Source organism: Mus musculus, chromosome 12 (genome assembly GCF_000001635.26).
Source record: "Mus musculus strain C57BL/6J chromosome 12, GRCm38.p6 C57BL/6J".
Classification (NCBI taxonomy): Eukaryota; Metazoa; Chordata; class Mammalia; order Rodentia; family Muridae; genus Mus; species Mus musculus.
In genome coordinates, this window is record NC_000078.6 from 79,278,258 (window position 1) to 79,302,778 (window position 24,521).

At 44.3% G+C, this 24,521-nt stretch overlaps 2 protein-coding genes across 32 annotated transcripts in view; one reads left to right on the top strand and one right to left on the bottom strand.

The window, feature by feature from the left end:
- Zfyve26 (zinc finger, FYVE domain containing 26) overlaps window positions 1-18,066 on the bottom strand; it is a 63,978-nt gene extending 45,912 nt beyond the window's left edge. For 5 of the 8 annotated variants that reach the window (XR_381513.3, XM_017315012.2, XM_006515647.3 and 2 more), the window contains exons 1-14: window positions 17,969-18,066; window positions 17,220-17,515; window positions 15,569-15,647; window positions 12,617-12,706; window positions 9,118-9,622; window positions 7,949-8,070; window positions 7,225-7,389; window positions 7,002-7,090; window positions 5,779-5,942; window positions 4,545-4,745; window positions 2,100-2,708; window positions 1,786-1,872; window positions 833-901; window positions 151-302 (exon numbers count right to left, since the gene is read on the bottom strand). Coding sequence is in view for 7 of the 8 variants with exons in the window: in XM_017315012.2 (XP_017170501.1) it covers window positions 151-302; window positions 833-901; window positions 1,786-1,872; window positions 2,100-2,708; window positions 4,545-4,745; window positions 5,779-5,942; window positions 7,002-7,090; window positions 7,225-7,389; window positions 7,949-8,070; window positions 9,118-9,622; window positions 12,617-12,706; window positions 15,569-15,647; window positions 17,220-17,413 (2,526 nt within the window). In the remaining variant the exon portion in view is untranslated. Of the gene's footprint in view, window positions 1-150; window positions 303-832; window positions 902-1,785; window positions 1,873-2,099; window positions 2,709-4,544; window positions 4,746-5,778; window positions 5,943-7,001; window positions 7,091-7,224; window positions 7,390-7,948; window positions 8,071-9,117; window positions 9,623-12,616; window positions 12,707-15,568; window positions 15,648-17,219; window positions 17,516-17,968 lie in introns of those variants that run through there. The other 3 variants (NM_001008550.1, XM_017315014.1, XM_017315013.1) reach the window with 3 other exon arrangements.
- Window positions 18,067-19,024: 958 nt separating this feature from the next.
- The window catches only part of Rad51b (RAD51 paralog B), a 550,979-nt gene continuing 545,482 nt past the window's right edge, over window positions 19,025-24,521 (top strand). For 7 of the 24 annotated variants that reach the window (XR_003950013.1, XR_003950012.1, XR_003950011.1 and 4 more), the window contains exons 1-3: window positions 19,176-19,333; window positions 22,285-22,390; window positions 24,219-24,332. Coding sequence is in view for 9 of the 24 variants with exons in the window: in XM_006515622.2 (XP_006515685.1) it covers window positions 19,323-19,333; window positions 22,285-22,390; window positions 24,219-24,332 (231 nt within the window). In the remaining 15 variants the exon portion in view is untranslated. Of the gene's footprint in view, window positions 19,334-20,155; window positions 20,266-21,940; window positions 21,966-22,284; window positions 22,391-24,218; window positions 24,333-24,521 lie in introns of those variants that run through there. The other 17 variants (XR_003950015.1, XM_030246621.1, XM_017315003.1 and 14 more) reach the window with 13 other exon arrangements.

Genomic DNA, 24,521 nt, shown 5'->3' on the forward strand with positions numbered 1-24,521 from the left:
TTCTTTTGCTCAGGGGGACCTCTTGCAAGCACCCCCAAGTACTTTTGATGCCACATATATTTAGCTATCCCTGAGGCCGGATGTGACAACCCTTTAGGGGCTCACTTGGCATGCTTTACCGTGATGAGGTGTGGCTATGGCTCTGCTTACCTGATGGGCTTCTGCAAAGTTCCCCCTGAGGATGCAGGATGCCAGCAGAGACTCCGGCGTGGAGAACATCATGGGGATGATCGAACTCTGAGGTTGGGTCTGAAACCGGCTGTCTGACTCCACCTGCCCAGACACAGCACTCAGACTCCCTTCTGTTCAGGTGTAAGGATGTTGGAGACATTAAGAAAAAAACCAGAGTTGTCATCTCTCCATATTCCTATAGTTTCTATAAAAGGTTTGCAAATGACTTTTTATTGTTGTTGTTTATTCTAGAACTCACTCTGTAGTCCATGCTGTTCTTAAACTTACAGAGATCTGAACGCCTCTGCCTACCACATGCTGGGATTAAAGGCGTGCACCACCACTGCCTGGGTTAGAAAGAGCCTCTTAATGAAGCACTCTTCTTCCTTTCCCTAAATAACTGCCAGTCATGTCTTCATGTACGAAGGGCAAACATGTATTACCATCTTAGAATATAAGTACCAACTGCCTTCCTTGAACCTTTGTCTTACTACTGGGTGACTTAACTAAGGAAGAGAGCCTTTTCCCAGCTGACATCTGCTGCTCTCTGCAAGAATAAACCTTGAGCAAAGTTTCAGTTCTAGTGTTTGCAGCGCAGGGCATGGCAAGGGTGCACGAGGGCAAGCTGTCTGCAGGTAGCAGCAGGCTGGGACGCACACACCTGAAGTACTTGTGCTCAGCTCACTACTTGTCCCTTCCAGGGATGGGTTGGAGCCTCTTTCCCGGCCATCTAGAGGTAATAGATTGGAAAATTTAGTCAGCAACTCCTTATAGCGTACAAAGTGTGAAATCAGACTACAAGTCAAGATCTAGACAGACTGAGGCTAAAGGGCGAGTACAGGATAGCAGTTTATACCAATGGCTTTTACCATGTGGGGTCTTAAGAGTCCTGGGAGCTTGTGACCAACATCTGAAGACAAAGTACTAGTGATAGTTTGGTAAAATCATGAACAGGCAACAATGAGGTGCAAAGAAGGGGTCGTGACATTTTCTGACATAGAGGATGTATCTTCAGATATGAAAAGGGAGGAAATAAAGTGCCGGCCGTGGCCTGCAGAAGGCTGCCCAGGGGAAAAGCTGCTCAGTGCCAATGGAGGCTGTCTGTCCCTTAGTGTGGCCTTATGAAGGCCGTGTCACCCACCAATAGTGTCCCCTTGGCCCACTGCTGAGGCAGCCCTGTGGAAAGGAACAGCTGTGGAGAAAAGGAAATTGAGTGTACACTCGTGGGCTGGGTGACTCAGGTGGATGCAGACTCTGCCTGTGTCCCAAGCCAACCAGCTTAGAGCATCAGAGCTGAGTGACACCACCACCACCATGCAGTTTCCCAGGTTTCTCTCATGTCAACCTTCGCCTTCCCAGAGAGTCTACAACCTGTGCATGTGTGTGTGTATGTATGTGGGCGTGTATGTGGGAATATGTGAAAGGATATGTACATTATGTTGCATGGAAAGTTTCTGCATGGCTGTGTAAGAAACTGTTAAGAGCTGACTGTGGGAGTGGGAGGATGCGTTTGTGTTTCTGACCATATGCTCAGCTTAAGGGAACAGACAAGCACTGGCATGCCTCTCTGTCAGGTGAATGGGAACAAGGCTTGACAAGAGTTCTTTAGATCACCTGCCCGGGTCCTTCTGGTCCGACGACCTCGGCGGAGACTAGAATGCCTCGTGGCAATGGGCCGGTATCTTCGGGAAGGTTGCTCTTCTGAAACAGCAAACACAGGCATGGTGACCAGCTTTGATCTGAGCGTTGTGGAAACAGGCGGGGTGATCTTCATTACGCTTTGGGACCTGTAGCACTGCCCTGGGCTGCTAAGGTCATATGTCTCGGATTAGGGTGTGGTTCCCATATGCCCGCCCCTTGTCCACATTGCTGGGGCTTTTCTCCTTTCCCCGCTTTCTAGACTTTCTAGTTCCGACCCCTCCTCTCACCTGAGCCCTGGTTGCTCGTTACCACTTTGTACCGCCACTGTGCCTCGGAGAGAACCTTTGAGAACCTGTGCAGGCGGCTCTGCAGTCCATCTCTGGCCGCTGAACAGCTCTGGTCTTCCGGCAGCTTTGTCTCCTCGGGAGTGCGGTGGCTGCTGATTTCAGTGAGCTGCTCCTGAAGAAGGCTGAGGAACGCTCCCATTGCAAACTCATCGGCCAGGAATCCATTCACGCCACTAGTAAAGTGCTTCAGATCCAAAAAGCTGTGCTTGTGAGGCCCTGGTGAACTGTCTTTCGGCTCTGCCTTTGGACAGCCGGGCACTGTATGAGCAGGGTTCCTGGGTCCCATGGAAGCCCGCTCTGACCTCCTCTCAGTTGCGGCTATGTGCTGAGGGCTCTCTGATGGGGACCTCAAACCCAAGGGGCCTTTCCCCTCAATGTCCTCGTCCTCGGCATAGTCCTCGGGAAGGTGAGGCTCTGGGTGAAGGTCAGCAGAGGTAATGAGGAGCAGTGAGAAGATGTTTTCCAGGATTTCCAGGCACAGAGAGGCGGGGATGCTGTGTAAATACTGTCGGCACCTGGCCAGGTACGTAGGGAAGAGATGTGAAGCACCTAAGCATGGACGAGGAAGAGATAGGGAGAGCAACCTGAGAAAGCAGAGCCACTGAACAATGCCATGCTTCTGCTCTTACAGGATCACAAGCTTTCTTATCTATGACAAAGGCTTCCTCCAGATTTCAGTTCTAGGGATTAAGGTAACACGGGCTCCTTATCATAATCTCAATTCAACTTTAACCTCCCACTATGCTTAAAGAGGACCTTAGGCTGCCTAGGTCTCTCATTTCACAAGAACGTGGTGGTGCAATTCTGATCCCAGCATTCTGGAGGATAAGGCAGGAGGGGTGCCACAAGTTCAAGGCCAGCCTGAGCTACAGAATGAAACTGCCCTAACAAAAGAGAGGCTGGAGAGATGGTTCTGTGATTAAGAGCACTGGCTGCTTTTCTAGGGGACATGGGTTTGATTCCCTACATCTATATGATGGCTCACAGCCTCTGTATCTCCAGTTCTGAGGAGGCTTGATGCTGTTTTCTGTTCTCTGTGGGCACCAGGCATGCGTATGATACACAGAGACATGCAGGCAAAACAGCCATATATATTTAAAAAAAGAATCTAAAAAAATTAAAAGAGGAGGAGGAGGGAAAGGAGGAGGAAAAGGAGGAGGGCAAGGAGGAGGGGAGGGAGGAGGCAGAGCTAAACATGGTAGTTCATGCCTGTAACCCAGTGTTGGGAGGCTTCGGAGGTTGAGGCCAGACTAGGCTACATCAATTTCCATTTGAACTAACTACACAGTATGACTTAGGAAGGAAGGAAGAATGGAAAGGGAAAGAAAAACAATCGTATGTTCGACTTCAAGTACTGTTTCTTAATACTAAGCTTCAATTTATATTTCACACACATATATGTATACATATATAAAGATATAAGCTGCGTACCTAAGTTTAAACCAGAGTTGATAAGAAACATCTATCTTTCTTTCTTTCTCTCTCTCTCTCTCTCTCTCTCTCCCTCCCTCCCTCCCTCCTTCCTTCCTTCCCTCTCTCTCTCTCTCCCTCTCTCTCTCTCTCTTTCTTTCTTTCTTGTTTGTTTACATAGATAGGTTTACTGGGAAGCTGTTCTCAGATGAGTTTACCAGCCCCAAGGATGGAAGCCAGGGAAGTCACCATGGGGAGAGAGGCGGGGGAGGGGGAAGAGAAAGATCATGTGAGCAGAGAGAGGAGTGTATGTGTGTGTGTGTGTGTGTGTGTGTGTGTGTGTGTGTGAGAGAGAGAGAGAGAGAGAGAGAGAGAGATGGAGAGAGTTATTTATGTATTTTATGTATGTGGGTGCTTAGTCAGCATGCACATTTGTACATCAGAAGAGGGCATTGCATCCCATGGGACTACAGTTACAGACAATTATACACTGCCATGTGTGCGGAGAACTGAACTCAGGGCCTATAGAAGAGCAGTCAGTGCTTTTTGTTCTGTTTTTGTTTTTTTGAGACAGGGTTTCTCTGTGCATGCCTGGCTGTTCTTGAACTCACTCTGTAGACCGGGCTGGCCTCGAACTCAGAAATTCTCCTGCTTCTGCCTCCTAAGTGCTGGGATTAAACATGTGCACCACCACCGCTCAACCACAGAGTCATCTCTCCAGCCTCTGAAATGCTATTCTCACTGTGGTGTCTAGCTACAAAAAGAAAAACATCTGGCAAATACTATGCTAGATGATCAGAGTAAGATCCGTCAAGATGTAAACAGGTCCTTTTGATGCAGAGGTCGATAGATGTGCACAATCATTCCTGAGCACTTCCAAATCAAGGGTACTCCATCCTGGAAGGAAGTGGTAACCACACAGAGCAGTCACTGGGGAAGGTGTCTGCGTATGCCAGGGGCAGGGAAGCGCTGTACCTGGGGAGGGGAGAGAATCGCTGCCTGGCTCCACCAAGGCCAGGTCCTCGGAGGCGCTGTCTCTGCAGTCCTGGCACTGAGAGTGCTGGTGTGAGTTCACACAGAGGGCATAGACTGCATACTTCATGGCACAGAAGCCCTGGTAGAGGGTCAGGCTCTGACACTGGCTCAGGTGCTCGGGGACTGAGGCATCATGGGTCTCTGAAGCATAGAAACGGAGAAGTTCAGAGGTAATCTTTTCAGGCATGAGCAGCAAGCATGGCTGAAGCAAAGAGGGTTGACCTGGTCTGGAGGGCTGAGGTTCTTACCCTCCTAGTCAACAGCAGCTCTGTCCTCTGTGCGTTCTTTTCCCTACCAGTCTTCCTTCTATCTGATGCAGGCCTCCACTGCCTGGGCTCTGTCATCTACCTCATATGGTTTGTACCCTAGCCATGGTACTTGCTGTCCCTTCTCAAGTTTAAGTCCCAAGCTCCAAATACATCTCAGTGGGTTCAGGGGCCAAATCTAAATACATTCTTTGAGGCCTTTTGCAATTGCAGGTGTGAGTCAGAATTCTACTTGGGGGGGGGGGGCGACTTGCTAAACAAGTTGACCATCTTCCTGGGGAGGGGGGAGGAATGTGGTGACACAGGTTTGTGGCAGGTTCTTTTGAAAAGTAAATCAAAACCACCTCTCCCTGCTGGAGACATCTACTCTCATGGAGACAGTTCTCTGACCTGTGGCACAGAGCGACTACACTCTGGCTACTTTCAGACAGCAAGGAGAAGGAGCCCACTCATAGCATCTTGATTTTTAAGAGAAAAGCCAAAGGTTAAAATACAGCTTTGTTATTGTTTTTGGCAAGTCTTTCCTCCAAGTTTTTTGCTCTGTTCAACAGAGTCTGAAGGAGGCACACACTGCGCCGTGCAGTTTAGCAAGCATCAAGTACACTCCCCAAGAATTTCCTCAGGGCTGAGAATGCAGGAGACATTTCACTGCTTCACTGACATTTCAGTTGGTCCCTGACATGATTCCACAGGGCGACAATGGGAGCATGTCCACGGGATCCCCTACACCTCAGTGGCAGAGGGGAGGGGTGCTGCTACATCCTCTAATCAGACTTGGGGAACAGCAATACTTCAGAGGATACATGCTGGACCAACCGCCTACCGGGCACCCTGGCAGCCACGTCTAGACTAATCTCATACTGCAGGAGACATGTGAGACTCTTCAGAGGGACTCCTGTCCAACTCACCATGCTCTCCCTGGAGGTCCTTGGTTGGTTCCTTCTGTAACAGCTTGAGGACTTCTTCCTCGTTGAGGGCTGGAAGGTTTGTAAGATGATGGAGAGAGTAGAGCACTGAGTGGCTGTCTCCACCATGTAAGTGACACAAGAGCTCTCTCTTTGGTATGAGGTTGCTGGAAAGGAAGGATGGAAGGATGGAAGGGTGGCGAGGGAGGCAGTTTATATTGTTGTCCGGCAGAGGGACACGCCTGTTCTTCTCTGACATAGAACACTTCAGGTTTCAGTTTCTCAAACTATCTTTTACTAGGTCTAGGATAAAAGATGGCATTTATTCACCTTGAAGGAATTATATTCACCAAGTAAGATACTTGTCTAGAAAGGCTCTAGGAAGAGCCTTTCTGGTGAGTGGTGTCTTAGAAGGCCTGACGACTGAAGTTCCTAAGATCTATATGCTCTGTTGCTTTGATATGTTTCCTTGCTTTACTTAGGTAGAACCCCCTCCCTGCTCAGCTCTGACTACTTTACTTTCTGAGCATTGGTGAGATGAACGAAGGATTAAATGGAAACTCAGATCTGGGCTAAGTGACTAGGAAAATACAGGGTTTCATATACACCCAATGTCCATAGGTCGAATAACATATAACTCAGAATAACGTGTGGCTAAGAACATGGATGATAATTTACTTGCTGTATCACCCTGAGCAGGTTATTTAACAATTCTGGGCTTCAGAGTCCCACCTTCTGTGGGGGTGGTTGTGGCTTTTGAGGCATGGTCTCACTATGTAACGACCTTGGCTTTCCTGGAACCTGCTCTGTAGAATGGGCTGCCTGTGACTTCACAGAGATCAGCCTGCCTCTGCCTCCTAGGTACTGAGATGGAAAGAGTGAGTCACCATGTGTGGCCCTTAGTGTCCCATGTTCAAAGAGAGAGTCCTGTTGGGATCTACTTCCCCGGAATGTTGTGAGGGTTGATCATCTTCTAGGGGGCTGAGGACAATGCTCGACCTTTAGGATGTGCCTAGGGATTGTGAGCTGTTGTCCTTTCAGACTCTGACTTGTCCTCTGACTGTGACACAATGGCTGCAAATGGAAGTTGACCATCAGTTATGTTTTCCCCACATGGGACAATTACTCCTGCCTAGCTAACAGTATTTTTTTTTTCCAGAAATGGAGCACAGCATTGAATGTGCCCCAGGTAGGGTAGGAAAGGGAATGGCTTGACAGGGACATACCTGCTCTGTTGTACGCACCACTCCAAGACTTCCAAGTGAGCCCACAACCCTTCACAGGCATCCCTGAGAAGCTCATCATGGCCTTGGTCCTGTGTCAATGCAGAAGAAACACACTGACTCAGGACCTGGCATCAGACTCTGTGGCTGACTAGGAGGCTGAACTCCACGGAGGCCCGAAGCCCCATGGTGTTTGCCTCTGGGGGAGCGTGAGGTGCTGAGATACCTGGGTCCTGTAGAGAGTCTGGAGCAGTCTCTTAGCTGATTCAAGGCTCTGGCAGTGTGTCCAGCCCAGGAGCACGAGCAGGTGACTGAGAGGCCTGAATTCTCTATCAAGCAGGTATCCAAGGCTTGGGAAATCTTCCTCTTTCAACAGGGTCAGTGCTGTCACCTGCAAGGCAAGGCAAAGGTCACCATAGGTGGCCACCTGAACTGGAAAGAATGACTCCTGGCATCATTAAGTAGGATTCCTATAATGACACAAATGGTTGGTTACATAAAAATGAATGTCCCCAAAGCACAACACTTTGAAGTGAGGGACAGACTTCTGCTGTAACCTTGTCTCTTCACATAGCACACGGCTTACAGGATGGGACTCATACATTTATCTGTTGCAGTAAATCAGTTCAGTTGCGATTGGGGAGGCGAGAGCTAGGAGTCAGTTCATTCTCCCTGCCCGCTAGACCTAGTATGGCTGCCATGGCCTTTGCTTTCTACATCCTCCAGAGAGCTGACTCACAGCCAACAGCTTACTTCCTACCAAAGGTCCAACAGAATGAGTGACCACAGCATCGATCGTGAACGGAACTGATCCTCAGAGGCCTCTCTCTCTAGGGGCTGCAGGATGACAACCAGGGGATTTGTCACTAATTAGACTGTAGGAGTTGGATACACGGGTGGGAGAGAGTTCTGGGTTCTTCTGTGATGGACAGCAATTAAGCTCGACTCACAAGGATCTGCTCCAGGAAGTGTTTGTTGTTACTCAGGCAGTAGAAAAAGGCCATTTTCCACGCGTGGGCTGGGTCAGGAGTGGAGAACAGGGCCAGCATCGCCCGCTCGGGATCAGGATGATCTGGGATGACAGAACATCACACCAGAAGGGTTACCAGGCAGCGGCAAGCACCCTTTTCTTATGCTACAGTCCACACTGAAAACCAAGCGGTATGAGACTAGGCGCTTGGATTTATTGACTTAAAGTTTATTTGCTAGGCGGTGGTGTGCATGCCATAAATCCCAGCGCTAGGGAGGCAGGGGTCAGCCTGGTCTACAGAGTGAGTTTCATGATAGCCAAGGCTACACAGAGAAACTATGTCTCAAAAACCAACCAAACAAACAAACAAAAAAACCCCCAAAAAAACCTAAAAACAAAACAAAATAAAATACAACAAAACCCCAAAAAACCTAAAAACCAATGATGATGATGACGATATATATGTGTGTGTGTGTGTGTGTGTGTGTGTGTGTGTGTGTGTGTGTTCGCGCATGTGCATACTATGGAGGTCAGAGGACAATGTTGTGGAGTGTCTTCTTTCCTTCCACTTTTATATGGGTTACGGGGATCAGACTCAGATTACTGGGCTAGTGTGGCAAGCACTTGCATCCACTGATCTTTCTGGCCCAAGAACAGACTTTTAAAAAGTTAAACTAGATTGTTTACACTTTATCCTAAAGATGTTTCGTTCCTCTTAGTAGCTTCTACAAAGCTCTTTCTGGTCCTGGTATATTATTATTACTATTTTTATTACTATTACTAGTAGAAGTAGTAGTAGTAGTAGTAGTAGTAGCAGCAGCAGCAGCAGCAGTTTTTCTGAGACAAAAGTTACCCTGGAGCTCAATCCGTAGACCAGGCTGGCCTCAACCTTACAGAGATCTGAGAAAGCTCTGTTTTCTGAGTGCTGGGATTAAAGGCATGCACTACTACCATCTGGCTTCCTGTTATTTATTTATTTTTTAACTTTGATTAATCAAATAGACAGACAATTAAGAAACATGCTACATCTTCTTGCTTAGCCTCTCTTGTTTTGGACAACAAGCAAGTACAACAGTTAGTCTTGACTTTCAGAATGGCTGGGGATATTGAAATTACCAAAGTAGAAAGAGAAACAGTAACAGAACACACCTTTTCCTGAAAGTGTGGCCTTTGGTGGTCTTTCTGCCACCTTCTCTGCATAGGTGTGGCCATAGAGGGACAGTAGGTTCCGTCCAGCCTTGTGCAACAGGCAACCAAGGAGCCGTTCCTCCTGCAGGGGACTGTCCTCAGTCCTGCAGGTCTCCAACAGTTCCTCACACAGGACACGCCACTCACTCTCTGGTAGCTCAGCTTTGCAGCATAGAGCCTGAAGGGCTCCACAGACAGCATCGGCCACCCCGGGGGGCTGAGAGGCAGGGTCCCGCAGGGTCTGCAATGCCTCTCGGATGAGGTCCAGCAGGGATTTCTGCAGAGGACTAGGGCACAGGCTGGCACTGTGGTGGTCCTCGAGCAGCAGCTCCAAGAGGGCCTGGGCTGGCCGTGGGGCCTGCTTCAGAAGATTCCAGAGCACGGAGACAGCTTCGGGGCTGAGCTGAGGGGTCCTTCTGTCAGGTATACTGCCCGCTGGGCCTTGTGCTAGTGTTTCAAATAGCTCCTAGATGAAGAATGAAGACAGGGATTGTGGTGGGTCACCCAGGTGGTTATGTATGCAGGAGCAAACATTTCTATGGCATTTCTTTAGCTAGCCACTCTTCACGGCTCTTCACAGAAGAGCCAACTCAACCATTATGAAAATCTCAGAGGAAGATACTCTAGTCCCATCTTACTGATGAGACTGAGGTTAAAAGTGATTAGCCCAGTTACCCAAGTCTTACCCCACTTTCCCCAAAATGTATGCTGGTGACCTAAATTTAGGACTACAAAATAAGGACCAGGTGGGCAAGGTATTATGCATACCTAAAAGCATTTCAACTTATTTTTTTGAAAGAATATTACATATCAGCTTTTAACTACTGTTTTGAATTCTGTCCACATTTAAAGGTATAGTTCATGAGATCCTTCTGCTATAATTTGAGTGTGCCTCTTAAAAGTTCCTGTGTCGCAAAGTGGTGGTGGCACATGCCTTTAATCTTGGCACTTGGGAGGCAGAGGCAGGCAGATTTCTATGAGTTGAAGGCCAGCCTGGTCTACAGAGAGTGTTCTAGGTCAGCCAGGACTGTCACACAGAGAAAAAACCCTGTCTTAAAAAAAAAAATCCGGGGGCTGGTGAGATGGCTCAGTGGGTAAGAGCACCCGACTGCTCTTCCGAAGGTCAGGAGTTCAAATCCCAGCAACCACATGGTGGCTCACAACCATCCGATCACGAGATCTGACTCCCTCTTCTGGAGTGTCTGAAGACAGCTACAGTGTACTTATATATAATAAATAAATAAATAACTCTTTAAAAAAAAAAAAAAAATCCAAACCAAAACCCAAAAACCAACCAACCAACCAACCAAAACAAAACCAAAAACCAACCAACCAAAACAAACAAAAGTTCATGTGTCAGGGGCTGGAGAGATGGCTCAGAGGTTAAGAGCACTGACTGCTCTTTCAGAGGTCCTGAGTTCAATTCCCAGCAACTTCATGGTCATCTGTAATGGGATTGGATGCCCTCTTTTGGTGTGTCTGAAGACAGCTACAGTGTACTCATATAAATAAAATAAATAAACCTTTAAAAAAAAAAGTAAGTCATGAAAAAAAAGTTACCGTGTCAGTACCCAGGCATATGGCACATACCTGCAATCCTAGCACTTGGGAGGTTGAGACAGGACAGTTTAGAGTTTGTGGCCAGCCTGGGCTATGACAAGATGTTGTCTCAAGAAATCAAATGCATGCCTTTAATACCAGCACTTGGGAGGCAGAGGCAGGTGGATTTCTGAGTTTGAGAACAGCCTGGTCTACAGAGTGAGTTCCAGGACAGCCAGGGCTACACAGAGAAACCCTGTCTCAAAAAAAAAAAAAAAAAAAAAAAAAAAAAAAAAAAAAAAAACCAAAAAAACCCCCAAAAACCAACCAAACAAAAAAATCAAAATAACAACAAAAATAGTTCATGTGTTGGAAACTTAATTTCCGATTTCATGTGTTAGTATTTGGAGACAGTCTTTGGGAGATAGTGAAGATTAGATGGACTCTAATCACATGGCCCATTCCCACGCTATTCCCAGCCTTACAAGAGATTCCCTGAGTTAGCACACCTGTCCCCTCTCACTTGGTGATGCCCTCTGCCACGTTATGGTGCAGCAAGAAGGCTCTTCCAGATGCTGAGCAGACACAGTGCTATGTTATTTTTCATAGTGTCCAAACCATGAGCTGAAGAAATCTGTTTTACAAATTACCTAGCCTGTGGTATTTAGTTATAGTAACAGACATCAGAGGCTCTTGCTTTTTATTAATATTCTAATCCACACATGTTTGACACAATTGAATGAGTACAATATGGTTCATTAAAAAAATGTTTCATAAGCTAGGCATAGTGGTGCATGCCTTTACACAATACTCAGGAGGCACTGGCAGGTGGATCTCTGTGACTTCAAAGCTATTCTAGTCTACAAGGCAATTCTAGAATAGCCAAGGATACTACACAGAGAAACTCTGTTTTGAAAAAAAAAAGTCTCATATGTGTATTAGCTCTGCCTCCTGAACTAGACTGTTAAAAGCTTGATTCTGTATAGTCTGTTTGTATAGTCAGAGTGAAGGAGAAGGGAAGTGCACTGTTTTCCACATCTATAGATGCTGTGCAGGGATGGCTTTTTATTAATTGCAAGTCCATGAGCCCTTAAAGTCATTCAAGTCAGTTCTCACACAAATCCTACCATGAATATGCCTTACCTGGTATCTGGTCTTAAGAAAACTATGGGCTGGAGTGAGGATCAAGGACAGAGTGATGGCCTAGAATGTGCAAGCCCCTACATAATGCTAATACAAATTAAAATCAATAGATGAGGTATTAAGTCTTGAGCACTTAAGTAGCAATTGATACATAACTGATATTAACTATTTCTATATCATCTATTTATTGCTTGCTAACTTTTTTCTATCTATCTATAATTTATAAATTCAGATAAGTACATCTATAGCATTTACTTATTAACTGCTAATTTTTCTCTGGGGGGGTGGCAATAGAGACAGATTTTTGCTGCATAGCTCAGGCTGGCCTCAAATTCTTGATTATTGGCATATACAAGCATGCTGACCCAGACACAGAGAACACTTAGAATCTGCCCCTAGAAGGTTGTTGTAATGGTCAGCTATAAAATATCAGTGTATCTGTTATAAAAGTCAACTCTGTCAAATATTAGTTCCTTTCTTCCTATGAATTCTCTATCATCTACTGGTCAACAATTCAAATATCTTAAATTAAACCCAAGCAATGAGTTCCTAGGGGAAATGCAAAGAACAATTGTTTGTTTGTTCCAATTTGTACTGCTGGGCAATCTGCTTTCAGAATTCCAAAATCAGGTAAGTTGATATTCGACTAAACTACCCTGGGCCTGTTTTGCTTTCTCTGAAAACAAAGGGCAGCTAACATTGTAGAGACCTGCTTACCCACTGCCCCCTTGAAGTTGAATTTGTTGAGTGACTGCAGGTGGCCCTCAGTCTCTCTTACCTTAAGGATGGTCTCTGGAATGTCACCTTGGAGGTCTTCTGACAAAAAAAGAAACTCCAGTTTTCTCCGGATAGCTGTAGAAAGTAATTTCTAGAGGAAGAGTAAGCAGTTAGAGGCGAGGCATATGCTTTGCTTAATAAATACAATTCTCTTTAGTTACTCTTATTTCTGATATTTCTCTAAGATAAAGTACTTTTAGCCATTCATTCCCTGGATAAAATTTTAAAAACAGATTTGTTTTTATTTTTAGGTATATGGGCGATTTATATACATCTGTGCACCATGTGTAAGCCTGGTGTCTGCAGAGGCCAGAAGAGGATGTGAGATCCCTGAGACGGAGTTACAGATGGTTGTGAACTGCTATGTGGGTGCTGGGAATTGAACCTGGGTCCATTAGAAGAGCAGCCAGTGCTCTTAACTTCTGAGCCATCTCTCCAGCCTTCCTGGATATGGTTTTAGATTCTTTCCTTTGGAAATAAAGTTGGTTAAACTTGAACTCTCTTTAAATTAATATGCAGGTGCTAGGAAAGTGCTTGAAAAAGTGCTTGCCCCATAAGCATGAGGACCTGAGTTTAGACCTCCAGCACCACATTTAAAAAAAAAAAAAGGCTGGGTGTGATGGTGCATACCGTTAATTCTAGCTGAATTGATGAGTGTCAAGTTCACTGAGAGGCTTCGCCTCAGGAAAGAGAAAAACAAACAAACAGATGGACAGAGGAAGACACCCAACTGACCTGACACTGATTTCGACCTCCTCAGATGCACATGAATCATTCCATGTCTGCATCCCATATGAATATGTGCACGTGCACATGGACTCACGCATGCGCACACACACCAGTTAAAGCCTACAATGACCAGCCTCAAACTTCAACGTTCATCTATTTCATATGCCTTTTCTGTTTTGAAACATAATCCTGTTATGTAGCCCAGGCTAGCCTTTTACTCCGGGTCTTCTTGCCTCTGTTTCCTTCCTGCTAGGATGAGTATGACACCGTGCTTGACTCCTTCATTTTGAAAACAAATCACTCAAGTTTTCTATCAGGAATTTTTGTTGCTATGTGCAAAACAGTTACGAGAAAGCCTTGGCGGGCATGCCCTCATAGCTTTCTTTTTATCCAACCATGCTTTTGGTATTCTCTATCCTTTTTTTTTTTTTTTTTTTTTTTTTTTGGTTTTTCGAGACAGGGTTGCTCTGTATAGCCCTGGCTGTCCTGGAACTCACTCTGTAGACCAGGCTGACCTCGAACTCAGAAATCCGCCTGCCTCTGCCTCCCGAGTGCTGGTATTAAAGGCGTGAGCCACCACGCCCAGCTTCTCTATCCTTTCTATAAGAGTTGTTGGGGAAAAAAACAAAACAAAGGGGAGGGAATCTAATGTTTACTTAGCAAGCATGCCTAGCACAGGGTACCATATTTCATTTCCAAATCAAAGAAACCCATGGCTTGCATGAAGCTATGTGTTTTAAAAATAATCTTAACTGGAAGTGAAATGGTGAAGGTGCATTTTCTAATTATTCCAACATCAAATTAAAAAAAAAAAGCAATACATTTTTGATGCAGAAAAAACTATGACAAATAAAAGAATCCCCAACAAAGGAGTATTACTAATGACACTGAAAATCCATTTACTATATCATTTTGAACAGTGGCATAGTGTATTTATTACACATAGATATGCTTCCATTTAATAAGCAATCCTGTGAACTTGGGGCGTGAGGGTTATTTCTAGTTTTCCTGATTTTAGCATCAGCTTATCAGCACACATTGCTGTAGCTAAACCTTTATACACATGATTATACTTGTAGGCCTAAACCACAGCACGATAAAAGAAACAGAAGATAAAAGCGAATAAAGGGATAAAACCAGCATCAATGGTTCATTCAAATAATAATTAAAAGGCAGCTTTTGGCAGGCGCTAGGAGCCTGGAACACTAAGCTGCTTCGAGTTTCTAGAGCATGAAGCCACAACAGGTTCTGTGGCATTCCAAAACGCACCCGGAGACTTGGTCCTTACAAAAGTTTATAATTCTCCGAACAACAAAAAGACTCCTGTAACTGTTTAAAGAAGTGGACCCCTGGAGCTTTAAGAACTGGATAATCTGTCTGATATTGGCCAAAACCAGAACCATTCCCAGGCTAGGCTGGGAAGGCCGGCACGTGAAACCCAGCACCTGATGGTATTGAGCAAGCTTCCCGAGAATAAGCAAGCTGTGAGGCCACCAGTAAGCAAGCAGACCTCTTCCCCAGAGGGGAAAGGTCAGTCATTCAGTGCAAGGGACTTCATGTTTGTAATGCAAGATCCTCACTCAGTAGCAAAGCCTCGATCTCCCCCTCCCTTTGAAGATGCTACGGAATCTCTTCTACTTTGCTTCATTTTTGTTCTCTTTTCCCCTCTTCAGTTCTGACTCTTACTTATCCTAGGTTTCATTATTTTACAATTTTGCTTCTCTTACTTGTTATTTCTGCTAGTCTTTCTGTAATTTCTCTTTGCTAGACAACCACCTAAAACTCTGTCTAAAAGATACATTTAGGCTGGGCAGTGGTGGTGCACACCTTTGATCCCAGGGCTCAGGAGGCAGGGGCAGGTGGATCTCTGTAAGTTCAAGGCCAGCCTGGTCTACAGAGTAAGTTTCAGAACAGCCAGGGCTACACAGAGAACCCTTGTCTCAAAAACAACAACAATAACAACAACATCACAACAGAAAAATTACATTTAGAACAACAACTTCTGGTGTTTTTGGACAGTTGTGGACAGCATCACTCCAAATGATATTATAAACCAAGCCACCAGGGCAAATTAATGAGCAAATAATTTCCACAGTCTACACCAAGAAAGACAACAACTAACCACCAAATAAAGGAAGTAACAGAAAGAAGGAAGATCTCTGAGCTCCTTATAGTTCTTTTCAGTCCTGGCCTCAGGGAAAAATTTAAATGTAAACCCACGCACCTTTTCTGGGGCCAGCCATTTTTCTAATACAAGAAGCCAGAGCCAGGCTAATCTCTGAGGGTTGATGTCTGGCCCACATCTAAAAAGAAAGAAAGAAAGACTGATTTAGTAAAATACGAGTCTTAGCCCACCCTTTCCCCTTTGTGATTCATGATTTATGGTTCAGTTTTCAGTCAGCCCACTTTAGAGCTGAACTGGTAAGTCCTAGTGAGAAACTCTCAGTTGTAAGTAACAGTTCAACAAAACAGAGCCCCATAACTTCCAGCTTGCATTAATGCCTGCACCTTATCCAACTGTATCTTAGCTTTGTAGCTGCAGTGCTGCTATGCTGGCTGGCTATGCTATAGAATTCCCGGGCTCAGGCAATCTTCCTGTTTCATCTTTCAGAGTGTCTGGAGCTGCAGACATAGCCTCCCCACACCTGACTTAGTTTTATTTTTAAGTATATTCCTACAGAGAAAATCACAGTAATGAAGGTTATCTGAAACACACACACACACACTGTCCTTCACTGTTTTGAGATAGGGTTTCACACTGTAGTCCAGGATGGCCCTGAACTCATGGCCAGCCTCCTGCCTCAGTTGAGATGCATGGGTTAAATTTCCATACTCAGCTCCTAAGTGTACTTTTGAACACAGAAAATGAATCAAATATAAAAGAATAAAGGGAGTTCATAGCGATTCACTTATAACTATTTAGTTATAGGAATTCATAAGCCTTACTTTAAGTCAGTAGTTTGGGCAGTAGTACACACCTTAAAGAACTTAATATAAGATCTAGGATGGAGAACTGTGGTTCTCATGAGGCAAGAAGGGGTCATAGTGCAAACATACAGTAGAGTAGCAAGGAGTGAGAGGACTCATGTGTAGTGTGCAGAACTTCTGTATCTTTATTACAGTGGGCGTATATCAACCCCTGAATGGATAAAACTGCATAGTTTTTTTTTTTTATAGTAATGCACTTTTCCTGGTTTTGCTGCTTTAGCACACACAGCTGGAATGAGATGTCACAACTGGGGAAGCTGGAAAAAGCTTGTGCCAACTCTATTGTACTTCAGCCTTTTGTGGGTCTATGATTATTTCACAATAAAACATTTTAAGTCAATGCATTTTCAACTCTTTGTCAGAGCAACACCATCATCAGTCTCGTAAGCAAGAGGAATGAACAGGGTTTGTCTTTTGGAGACAAAATGCAGTTAAGCCATCTTCTATGGATAATAAACAAGAAATGATATTCAGGATCCTTTTGGTAGTCAGGCTTAAACTCAGCTGCAGAGCATAATTCATGGCCATTGGAGTACATTAGATGTAAAATACATTACACAGATAAAACATCAGAATATTGAAATGTGTTCCCCGTCTGCTAACTTTTTAAGATAGTAGCTGACTGGGGGGCCATAAAGACTAGAGTACAGCCGGGCGTGGTGGTGTACACCTTTAATCCCAGCATTCGGGAGTCAGAGGCAGGTGGATTTCGAGGCCAGCCTGGTCTACAAAGTGAGTTCCAGGACAGCCAGGGCTATACAGAGAAACCCTGTCTCGAAAACCTACACACACACACACACACACACACACACACACACAGACTAGAGTACAAACACTGAACCACTATCTTCCTCTCTTAGATCCTGGTAGGAGCGGGGATCGCTTACCTTAGCAGAATGGGACACTGCACCAGCGCCTGTAGTATGTCCTCCACCTTTTGGGGGATCTCTCCTTGTCCCCGGTGTAGTTGAGGTACACATGCTTGTGCCAACTCCCAGTCTCCCCTCCGCAGGCACTCACAGAAAAACTCAAAAAGTTCCTCCTCTGTAGCGGTTTCCTCTTTCCCAAATGGGTAACTCATTTTCCCAGCACAGAGTGCAGGTAGATAGAAAATAGAGGCGTTACGCGAAATACATTCTCAATTTTCTCATCCGTGAAGTACCCCCTAGAAACACCACACGAGCTGAGAAGAAACGAAACTTTAGATGAACCACCAGCTGCTGGCCCGAAAAGAAACGGCAGAACTTACTTTTCTAATGACTGTTTTGGGTTTAATTTGACCTGTTACTATCTCTTTTTGAGAGCCGTCTCTTTCTCTAAGGGGTGTACCTCATCTTCTACCGCAGACCTCACATATAACAATCTTAATATTTTTGCTAGCCTGGGGTGCAGACACATACATTTACTTCCGCATTCCCTCCTGAACATTTTGTCAGGCTACAAATCTCTAGGTTGGTGGATGCCTTGGTAAGGATGAAAACTCCCTTGGTTAGAGCCTTCTGTTAAGACAGAGGCTAAAGATTAGGGGATCAATCTGGGACTGAACTGTGGAGCCGGGAGGCTGGGGGACAGGGATGCTCCCCCTAGCGGGGTCGTGGACAGCACCCTCGCAATCTTCCCTGCGCCTTACACTCACCTGCTCCGGGAGTCGAATGCATTTTCCCGTCCAGAGCAGCCATGTTTGATCCCGGTCAGGTGACAAGTCCCATTGCGAAGAGTGGTGGAACGGGCGGCGATGACGAAAGAGAGCGCCACTCTTATTGGCTCAGGAGAAGCAAGATGCAAATCAAGTGCCGTGTTTGTTTGAATCACGTGATGCCACCTGATTGCTACGGGGACTCTAAGGAAGAGTTAGATCCGCTAGCTACAGGACTGAGGACTCTCCCTAATTATGATTGCTCCTTCTCGCAACATCCACAGTTATTCATTTCGGGGGAGCTGGGGCCAGGAATATCTGTGTTCCACGCTCCGTACCCGCCACTGTTTTGTTTTGTTTTTGATGTCAACATTTTCTCCGTGCCAACCAGTGATAGATGATAGGTTAGCCACAGGAATTCTGGATCTTCCTGTATCATTATTCTATCTAATTCTATCGTGTGTATATCATATATAATTATATATCCATCGAAAGACTGAGGTCGGTACAAAGGAGTTGCAAACGAAAACAAAGAGTGAGCAAAGGCTTTTCACAAATCATGTAATCAAGTCAGTTCTTAAGTTTATTAGTTTTTCTTAACGCAGCTGTTTTAAATACGAAACCTACTTGACTTCTTTTATTTTTTCAACTAAACTGAGTGGTTCTTTTTCAATGTATTTTAGTTTGAGACGCTTTAGTTAGTATTTCCCGGACATTTTCACCATCTAAATGTGTTGAACAGTGCAAAGGAAACACAAAACTCTCATCCCAAAACGGGAATAGGGCATATTGCCCACCCTTTTTCCAACCCCTCAGCCCCCCAAAAGAACCTTCTCTGGCCCAGGAAATAACTTTAAAATGCGATTCACTGAGGAAAAGAATTTCCAGTCAGGGTTTTCCCTCCTCTACATTCGTCTTGAAAGGTTCCGCTCCTCGATTTAAGCAATCACTACAAAGGAAAAATTTAATTAGATTAACCTTCGAGACTGAACTACAATTCCCAAAATACAGCTGGGCTAACCCGAGATTTTCCTGCTTCTGATTGGATAAGTCGCCAGAGTACCAACCAACCAGAGCCCCAGATGTTGCTGCTCGCACTTTTCGCGGGTAATTGTGTGAGGGTGGGGGAAACTTTGAAAGTTCCACGCTGCTGACCTGGTACTGGAGTTTTCTGAGGGGGCAGTTGTGGGGAGGAAGGTGTGTTCATTATCTTGTGCTCCCTCTTGGAGCCTGTGGCTGTTGATACCGGGGTCGCGGAGAGTCCTGCGTGTTGAGCACGTACTCTGTAACGGGGCTCGTCCCTGGAACCCGGACGGGGTCCTGGAGCTTCCGACTTCCTCTAGGGAGGCGAGTGATGCTTGTAAGGTGCTCTGTTTTATTAGGAAGTTTTGCGTCAGGTTTTCTAACTCTTGATACTTCTTCCTCCGCTCTTGGGCAAATTAGGCATCCGGGCAAGTTTAGGGACTGTCAAACTTGTGGTGTTAAGAGCGCGGAATCTGGAGTCAGATCTCTGGATTCGAATGTTGGCTCGATCCCTTGGCTAGTTCGTGTGTTTATTAAAAACATCCGAAGCATTTAAAACTAGTGTCTGGCGCATAATAATGGCCCAATAAATAAATTAACCCCTCAGCCTCCTCAAAATAGCTGGGTTTTGTTGCTTCACTATTTTTATTGAGCGCCTAACAGAAATTCAGTCTGAGATGCTGTCTCCTCTGTCTCGTACGCGCTTACGCACACATCAGGAAGAAAGAAAAGCATACACTATAATAACGCACAGATCAGATTAAGGAAGAAATAAGTGCAAAGTGTGGAGATAGCACTCGAGAGGAAGTGACTGGTTGGCGAAGGGTTTGTGTGGAGAAATATGTGTTTGAGTAACCTAACCTAACGTTGTGGATAGTCACGTTAGAAGAATCACATGTCTATAATGAGTGCCTACCTTGAGCGTTATGCACCAGCTCTGGAGTAGAAATTAGAATCACCGTTGTTTTACACATGAGGACAACTTTGCTCGAAAGACAAGAGCTAAGTAAGAGATGCCCTTTTCAAGTTGAAAAAAAATATGATTGATCATAAAAGTTTGGAAGTTGTCATATGATGGTCCCATGAAGCATTTTAAGCAATGAAACTAACTTTTAAGGGAACTACTTTTAGTAGGATTGTGACATGCAACCTAATTTTTTTCAGACCAATTCGAGACTTCTCCCTGTCTATCTCAGTAGCACGTGCACATAGCAACTACAATACCTGTCACATAAATGTAGTTACTTGAATATATGTCTCTTCATTCTTCAATTGTAAGTATGCAAAAGGGAGGACATAAGCTTAGCATAGCATGTGCTTAATATTGGTGAAAGAAACAAATGAATAGAGAATGTTATATTTGGAGAGTTTATATTATATTTGGGAGAGTAGGGAAAAAACTTGAAGCCATAAGCAGAATCGAGGGCAAGTAGTGAGAGTGGTACTGTTAAATCAGAGTGATTATTGCTAAGGTCTTTGTAATTTGGGGTTGTAGGTGTTTTTTGTTTTTGTTGTTTGAGGGTCTGAATTTATTCGTTATATGATGTTATTGCCTGGAACTACCTTATCTGAGAAGCAGTAGGCAATAGAGTAGCGTATAAATGTTGGTAAATTTTCTCTTAAGGAAACAAATTATCCTTACAAAATTCCAACTGAAAGAAATAAAGAGAATGTATCTTGGTTTTGTGTGGAGAGAGGGAAGTAGAAGATGGGGGATGAAGAGAGAGAGGAGGGTTATTTATTGGGCTATATATAGTGTTGGTAGTAGGAATCTTAATTCTTGTGTGTAGTTTTGTTCTTTTGTGTATAGTTATTGATTATTACTTTATTCCATGGAATAATGAGTTCCTATTATTTCTGGAGGATATTTTGCCATTTCGATGAGACACACAGCCTCTTCTTTGCATGCAATATTACAGAGATTACAACAGTTCTAACTCCCTGAAGACAAATACTTCATGAGTCTCATTAGCTATCTAAGCTATAGGAAGAGCAGAATTTAATTCTACATGGAACAGTAAGAAGCTAGTATAATGAAGAATTTTATTGATATCACTTGATTGAAATTTGTTCTGACTCTTTAGAAAAAGCAAGGGTGAAATAAGATTTGTGATTCTACAGTAGTAATGGGTAAGAGGATAGGTCTCAGGACAAACTGCCTAATGAAACCCTAAATCTGTTATTTATTTATTTTCTGATGACAGTGGGATAACTGACATTTACACATTAGCTTTCTCATATGTAAAAAAGAACATTTTATTTTTATTATAGTCTGTCAAGAATATTAAATATAAGGTTTTGGAGCATGGTTGATATTTAGCAGATGTCTGTTCATTCTTGATCAGTATAGAGTTGCCACTTGGAAATGCATCTTGAAGATTACATAACCAGACAAAATTTGTTAGTAACACTCAGTGTCTTAAGATGTTATAAGTGACGGCTAGTCGTGGTAATCAACTTGATACTTGACCCTCAGGAGAAGAGGGATTGTCTCCATCGGATGGGCCTGTGAGCATATCTGTGGGGACGTTTTCTTGACTGCTAGTTGATGGAAAAGGGCTTGGCTCAGTGTCAGTGGTCCTTCTTATGGTGAGCAAGCTGGGGAAGCGTGCAGTAAGCAGTAGTCCTTTGTGGTCTCAGCTTCCTTTCTTTCTTTCTTTCTTTCTTTCTTTCTTTCTTTCTTTCTTTCTTTCTTCCTTCCTTCCTTCCTTTCTCTCTTTCTTTCTTTAGTTCGTTCGTTTGTTCATTCGTTCGTTTTTCGAGACAGGGTTTCTCTGTATAGCCCTGGCTGTCCTGGAACTCACTTTGTAGACCAGGCTGTCCTCGAACTCAGAAATCCGCCTGCCTCTGCCTCCCTGTGAGTGCTGGAATTAAAGGCATGCGCCACCCCGCCCGGCTTCTCAGCTTCCATTTCTGCTTCAAGCTCTTGCCTTCAGCTCCTGCCTTGGCTTTCTGAGACAAAGGCATATAATCTGTAAGCCAAATCAAACTTTTCTTCTCAACTTGCTTTTGGCCAGTGTTTTATTACAGCGACTAAAGGCAAACTAGACTACTATGTAAATGGGAAGCACTGTTAAAGTCAAGTAATAGCAAAAGATTACATGGCCTGGATTTTTTGAGGTTGCTTACTTTCTCTGTGTACCCGGTTGTAAGTGTCTTTCCTACTTTTTTTATTAGCATTTTTTTTCCATGTTTTGCTTTGCACATAGAGAAGTTTGAAGCACTTTATTTTGTAGGGTGTTTTGTATAATCTGTCCACCATCATTTTTATTGTTTTCTTATGTTTTTTCAAGATTCTTTGGGAGCCCTGGAAACATGAGCAGCAAGAAACTAAGACGAGTGGGTTTATCTCCAGAGCTGTGTGACCGTTTAAGCAGATACCAGATTGTTAACTGTCAGGTAACAGTCATGCACTTTTACTTCAATTTTATGCACAAATTAATTTTAATTGTAATTAGTAACTGTTAAACTCGGGTCAGAAAGATTTAGGGTTGTAGGGTGGGGGTTGGGGGAGGGCGATGCTGGGGACATGATGGCATCAGTAAAGTCCTTGCCATGTGAACATGAGGACTTGAGCTCAGATGCCAGCAGAGCCCTAAAAAGCCAGGCCCAGTCGTGTACACCTGAACTCCCAGCTCCAGGGAAGTAGAGACAAAAGAACTTACCAGGTAGCCAATCTAGCTAAACCGTGACCCCTAAGTTTGCCTCAGTGGTCAGACTGCAGAGATCATTTGAAGGAGCTTCCTAATCTTGACTTCTCCCCTCCACAGACAGAAAGGAAAAGCTCATTTGTACAGAAGTGAGTTAAACAGCGATGCTTTCCGTACGTGGCTCAGGTTGCGTTTCAGCTGGAATTTTATTTACCAAAGTCCAATATTTGTATTTTAGGCCGAAAATGGTCATAACGTAAGGAAGAATACCTCTTCCTTCTTTTGGAGGGGTTCCTGAGAAGTTTAATCCACTTAAAGATTGTTTTCAGCATCACTTGAGAAATAGGACTTAACTGAGATTACAGCGTGGCTGTATGAGATTGACAGTCAGCGTTATTATCATGACTTACTAATTCTGCGGTTTGAATCCCAGGCTGAGATGCTCTGCATCTGAATTCTATCCCCTGGCCCAGCAGTGTATCTTTAGGTTTGGCTTCATTAATGTATACAACAGAAGTTGCTTTTTTCCCTTTCCTTTTCCTTTCTTTTTTCCCACATGTTACATGTTCCACACGTATAATAATGAAAAAAGTCCCTCCTAAGAGGGAAAACAGGACTAAAGCTTTACCTTAGGATTCCTGTCTTTAGTAAACATATTTTTCACAACAAATAATTTTGGGGGGATTGATATTTTTCTTTCTTCTGTTAATACATTTAGTGATCATGTTTATATTTTAACTGGTTTTAAGAACATGAAGTGTTCTCTCAGTTGTCAAATAATTTTCTTTGAGTTAACTTTTAGCCTAGAAAACAAATAGTTTTGTTTTGTTTTTTTTGAGACAGGGTTTCTCTGTGTAGCCCTGGCTGTTCTGGAACTCACTGTAGACCAGGCTGGCCTCGAACTCAGAGATCCGCCTGCCTCTGGCTCCTGAGTGCTGGGATTAAAGGTGTTGTCCCCCCACTATCACGCCCCCCAGCTTCAAATCCTTTTTGAGCTGTTCTTCCTGGGCATACATTTGGACCTAAACTCAAGTGCAGCATTCATAAGAACTTGGACTGGGGTGCTGTTCGTGATGTTCTTTGGGCGTCTTCCCAGACACTGATGCATGCCATCTGGACTGTGTCATAGAGTAGAAAGAAAGACCGTGCCTCACGTGTCTGAGTTAAGGAGCACGGAAGCGTGAGGAAGCTCAGTGGTAGGATGTAAAAGAGGCATACATATATCTGCAATAAACAAGTTTAACTTCGTCCTAGAGGCAAACAGTGACAGCCCAAGTTTTCTGTTTTTTTTTTTTTTTGTTTTTTTTTTTTTTTTTCGAGACAGGGTTTCTCTGTGTAGCCTTGGCTGTCCTGGAACTCACTTTGTAGACCAGGCTGGCCTCGAACTCAGAAATCCGCCTGCCTCTGCCTCCCAAGTGCTGGGATTAAAGGCGTGCGCCACCACCGCCCGGCAAGTTTTCTGTTTTTTATTTGCTTTTAAATTTAAAAAGCCCACGATGAACATTTCTTTTTAATTATTATATCTTTGCTACACATGCATGTTAAACTATTTTTCTTTACTTTTTTTTTCCTTTTAGCACTTTTTAAGTCTCTCCCCACTAGAACTTATGAAAGTGACTGGCCTGAGTTACAGAGGTGTCCACGAGCTTCTTCATACAGTAAGCAAGGCCTGTGCCCCGCAGATGCAAACGGTTCGTGTAACTTAATTATAAGGGGTGTTATTTACTTTGGGGGGTCAGAATAGCTTCCTTGTGAGAACAATGCTCTAGCTAAAATGTGAAGGATGAATAGGGGAGACAGGCAAACACATTGGGGATAGGTAAAGGTGGGGCAGGGGAGTGTCTGCCATTGGGGTGGCAAATGCAAAGGTTCTGTGGGAA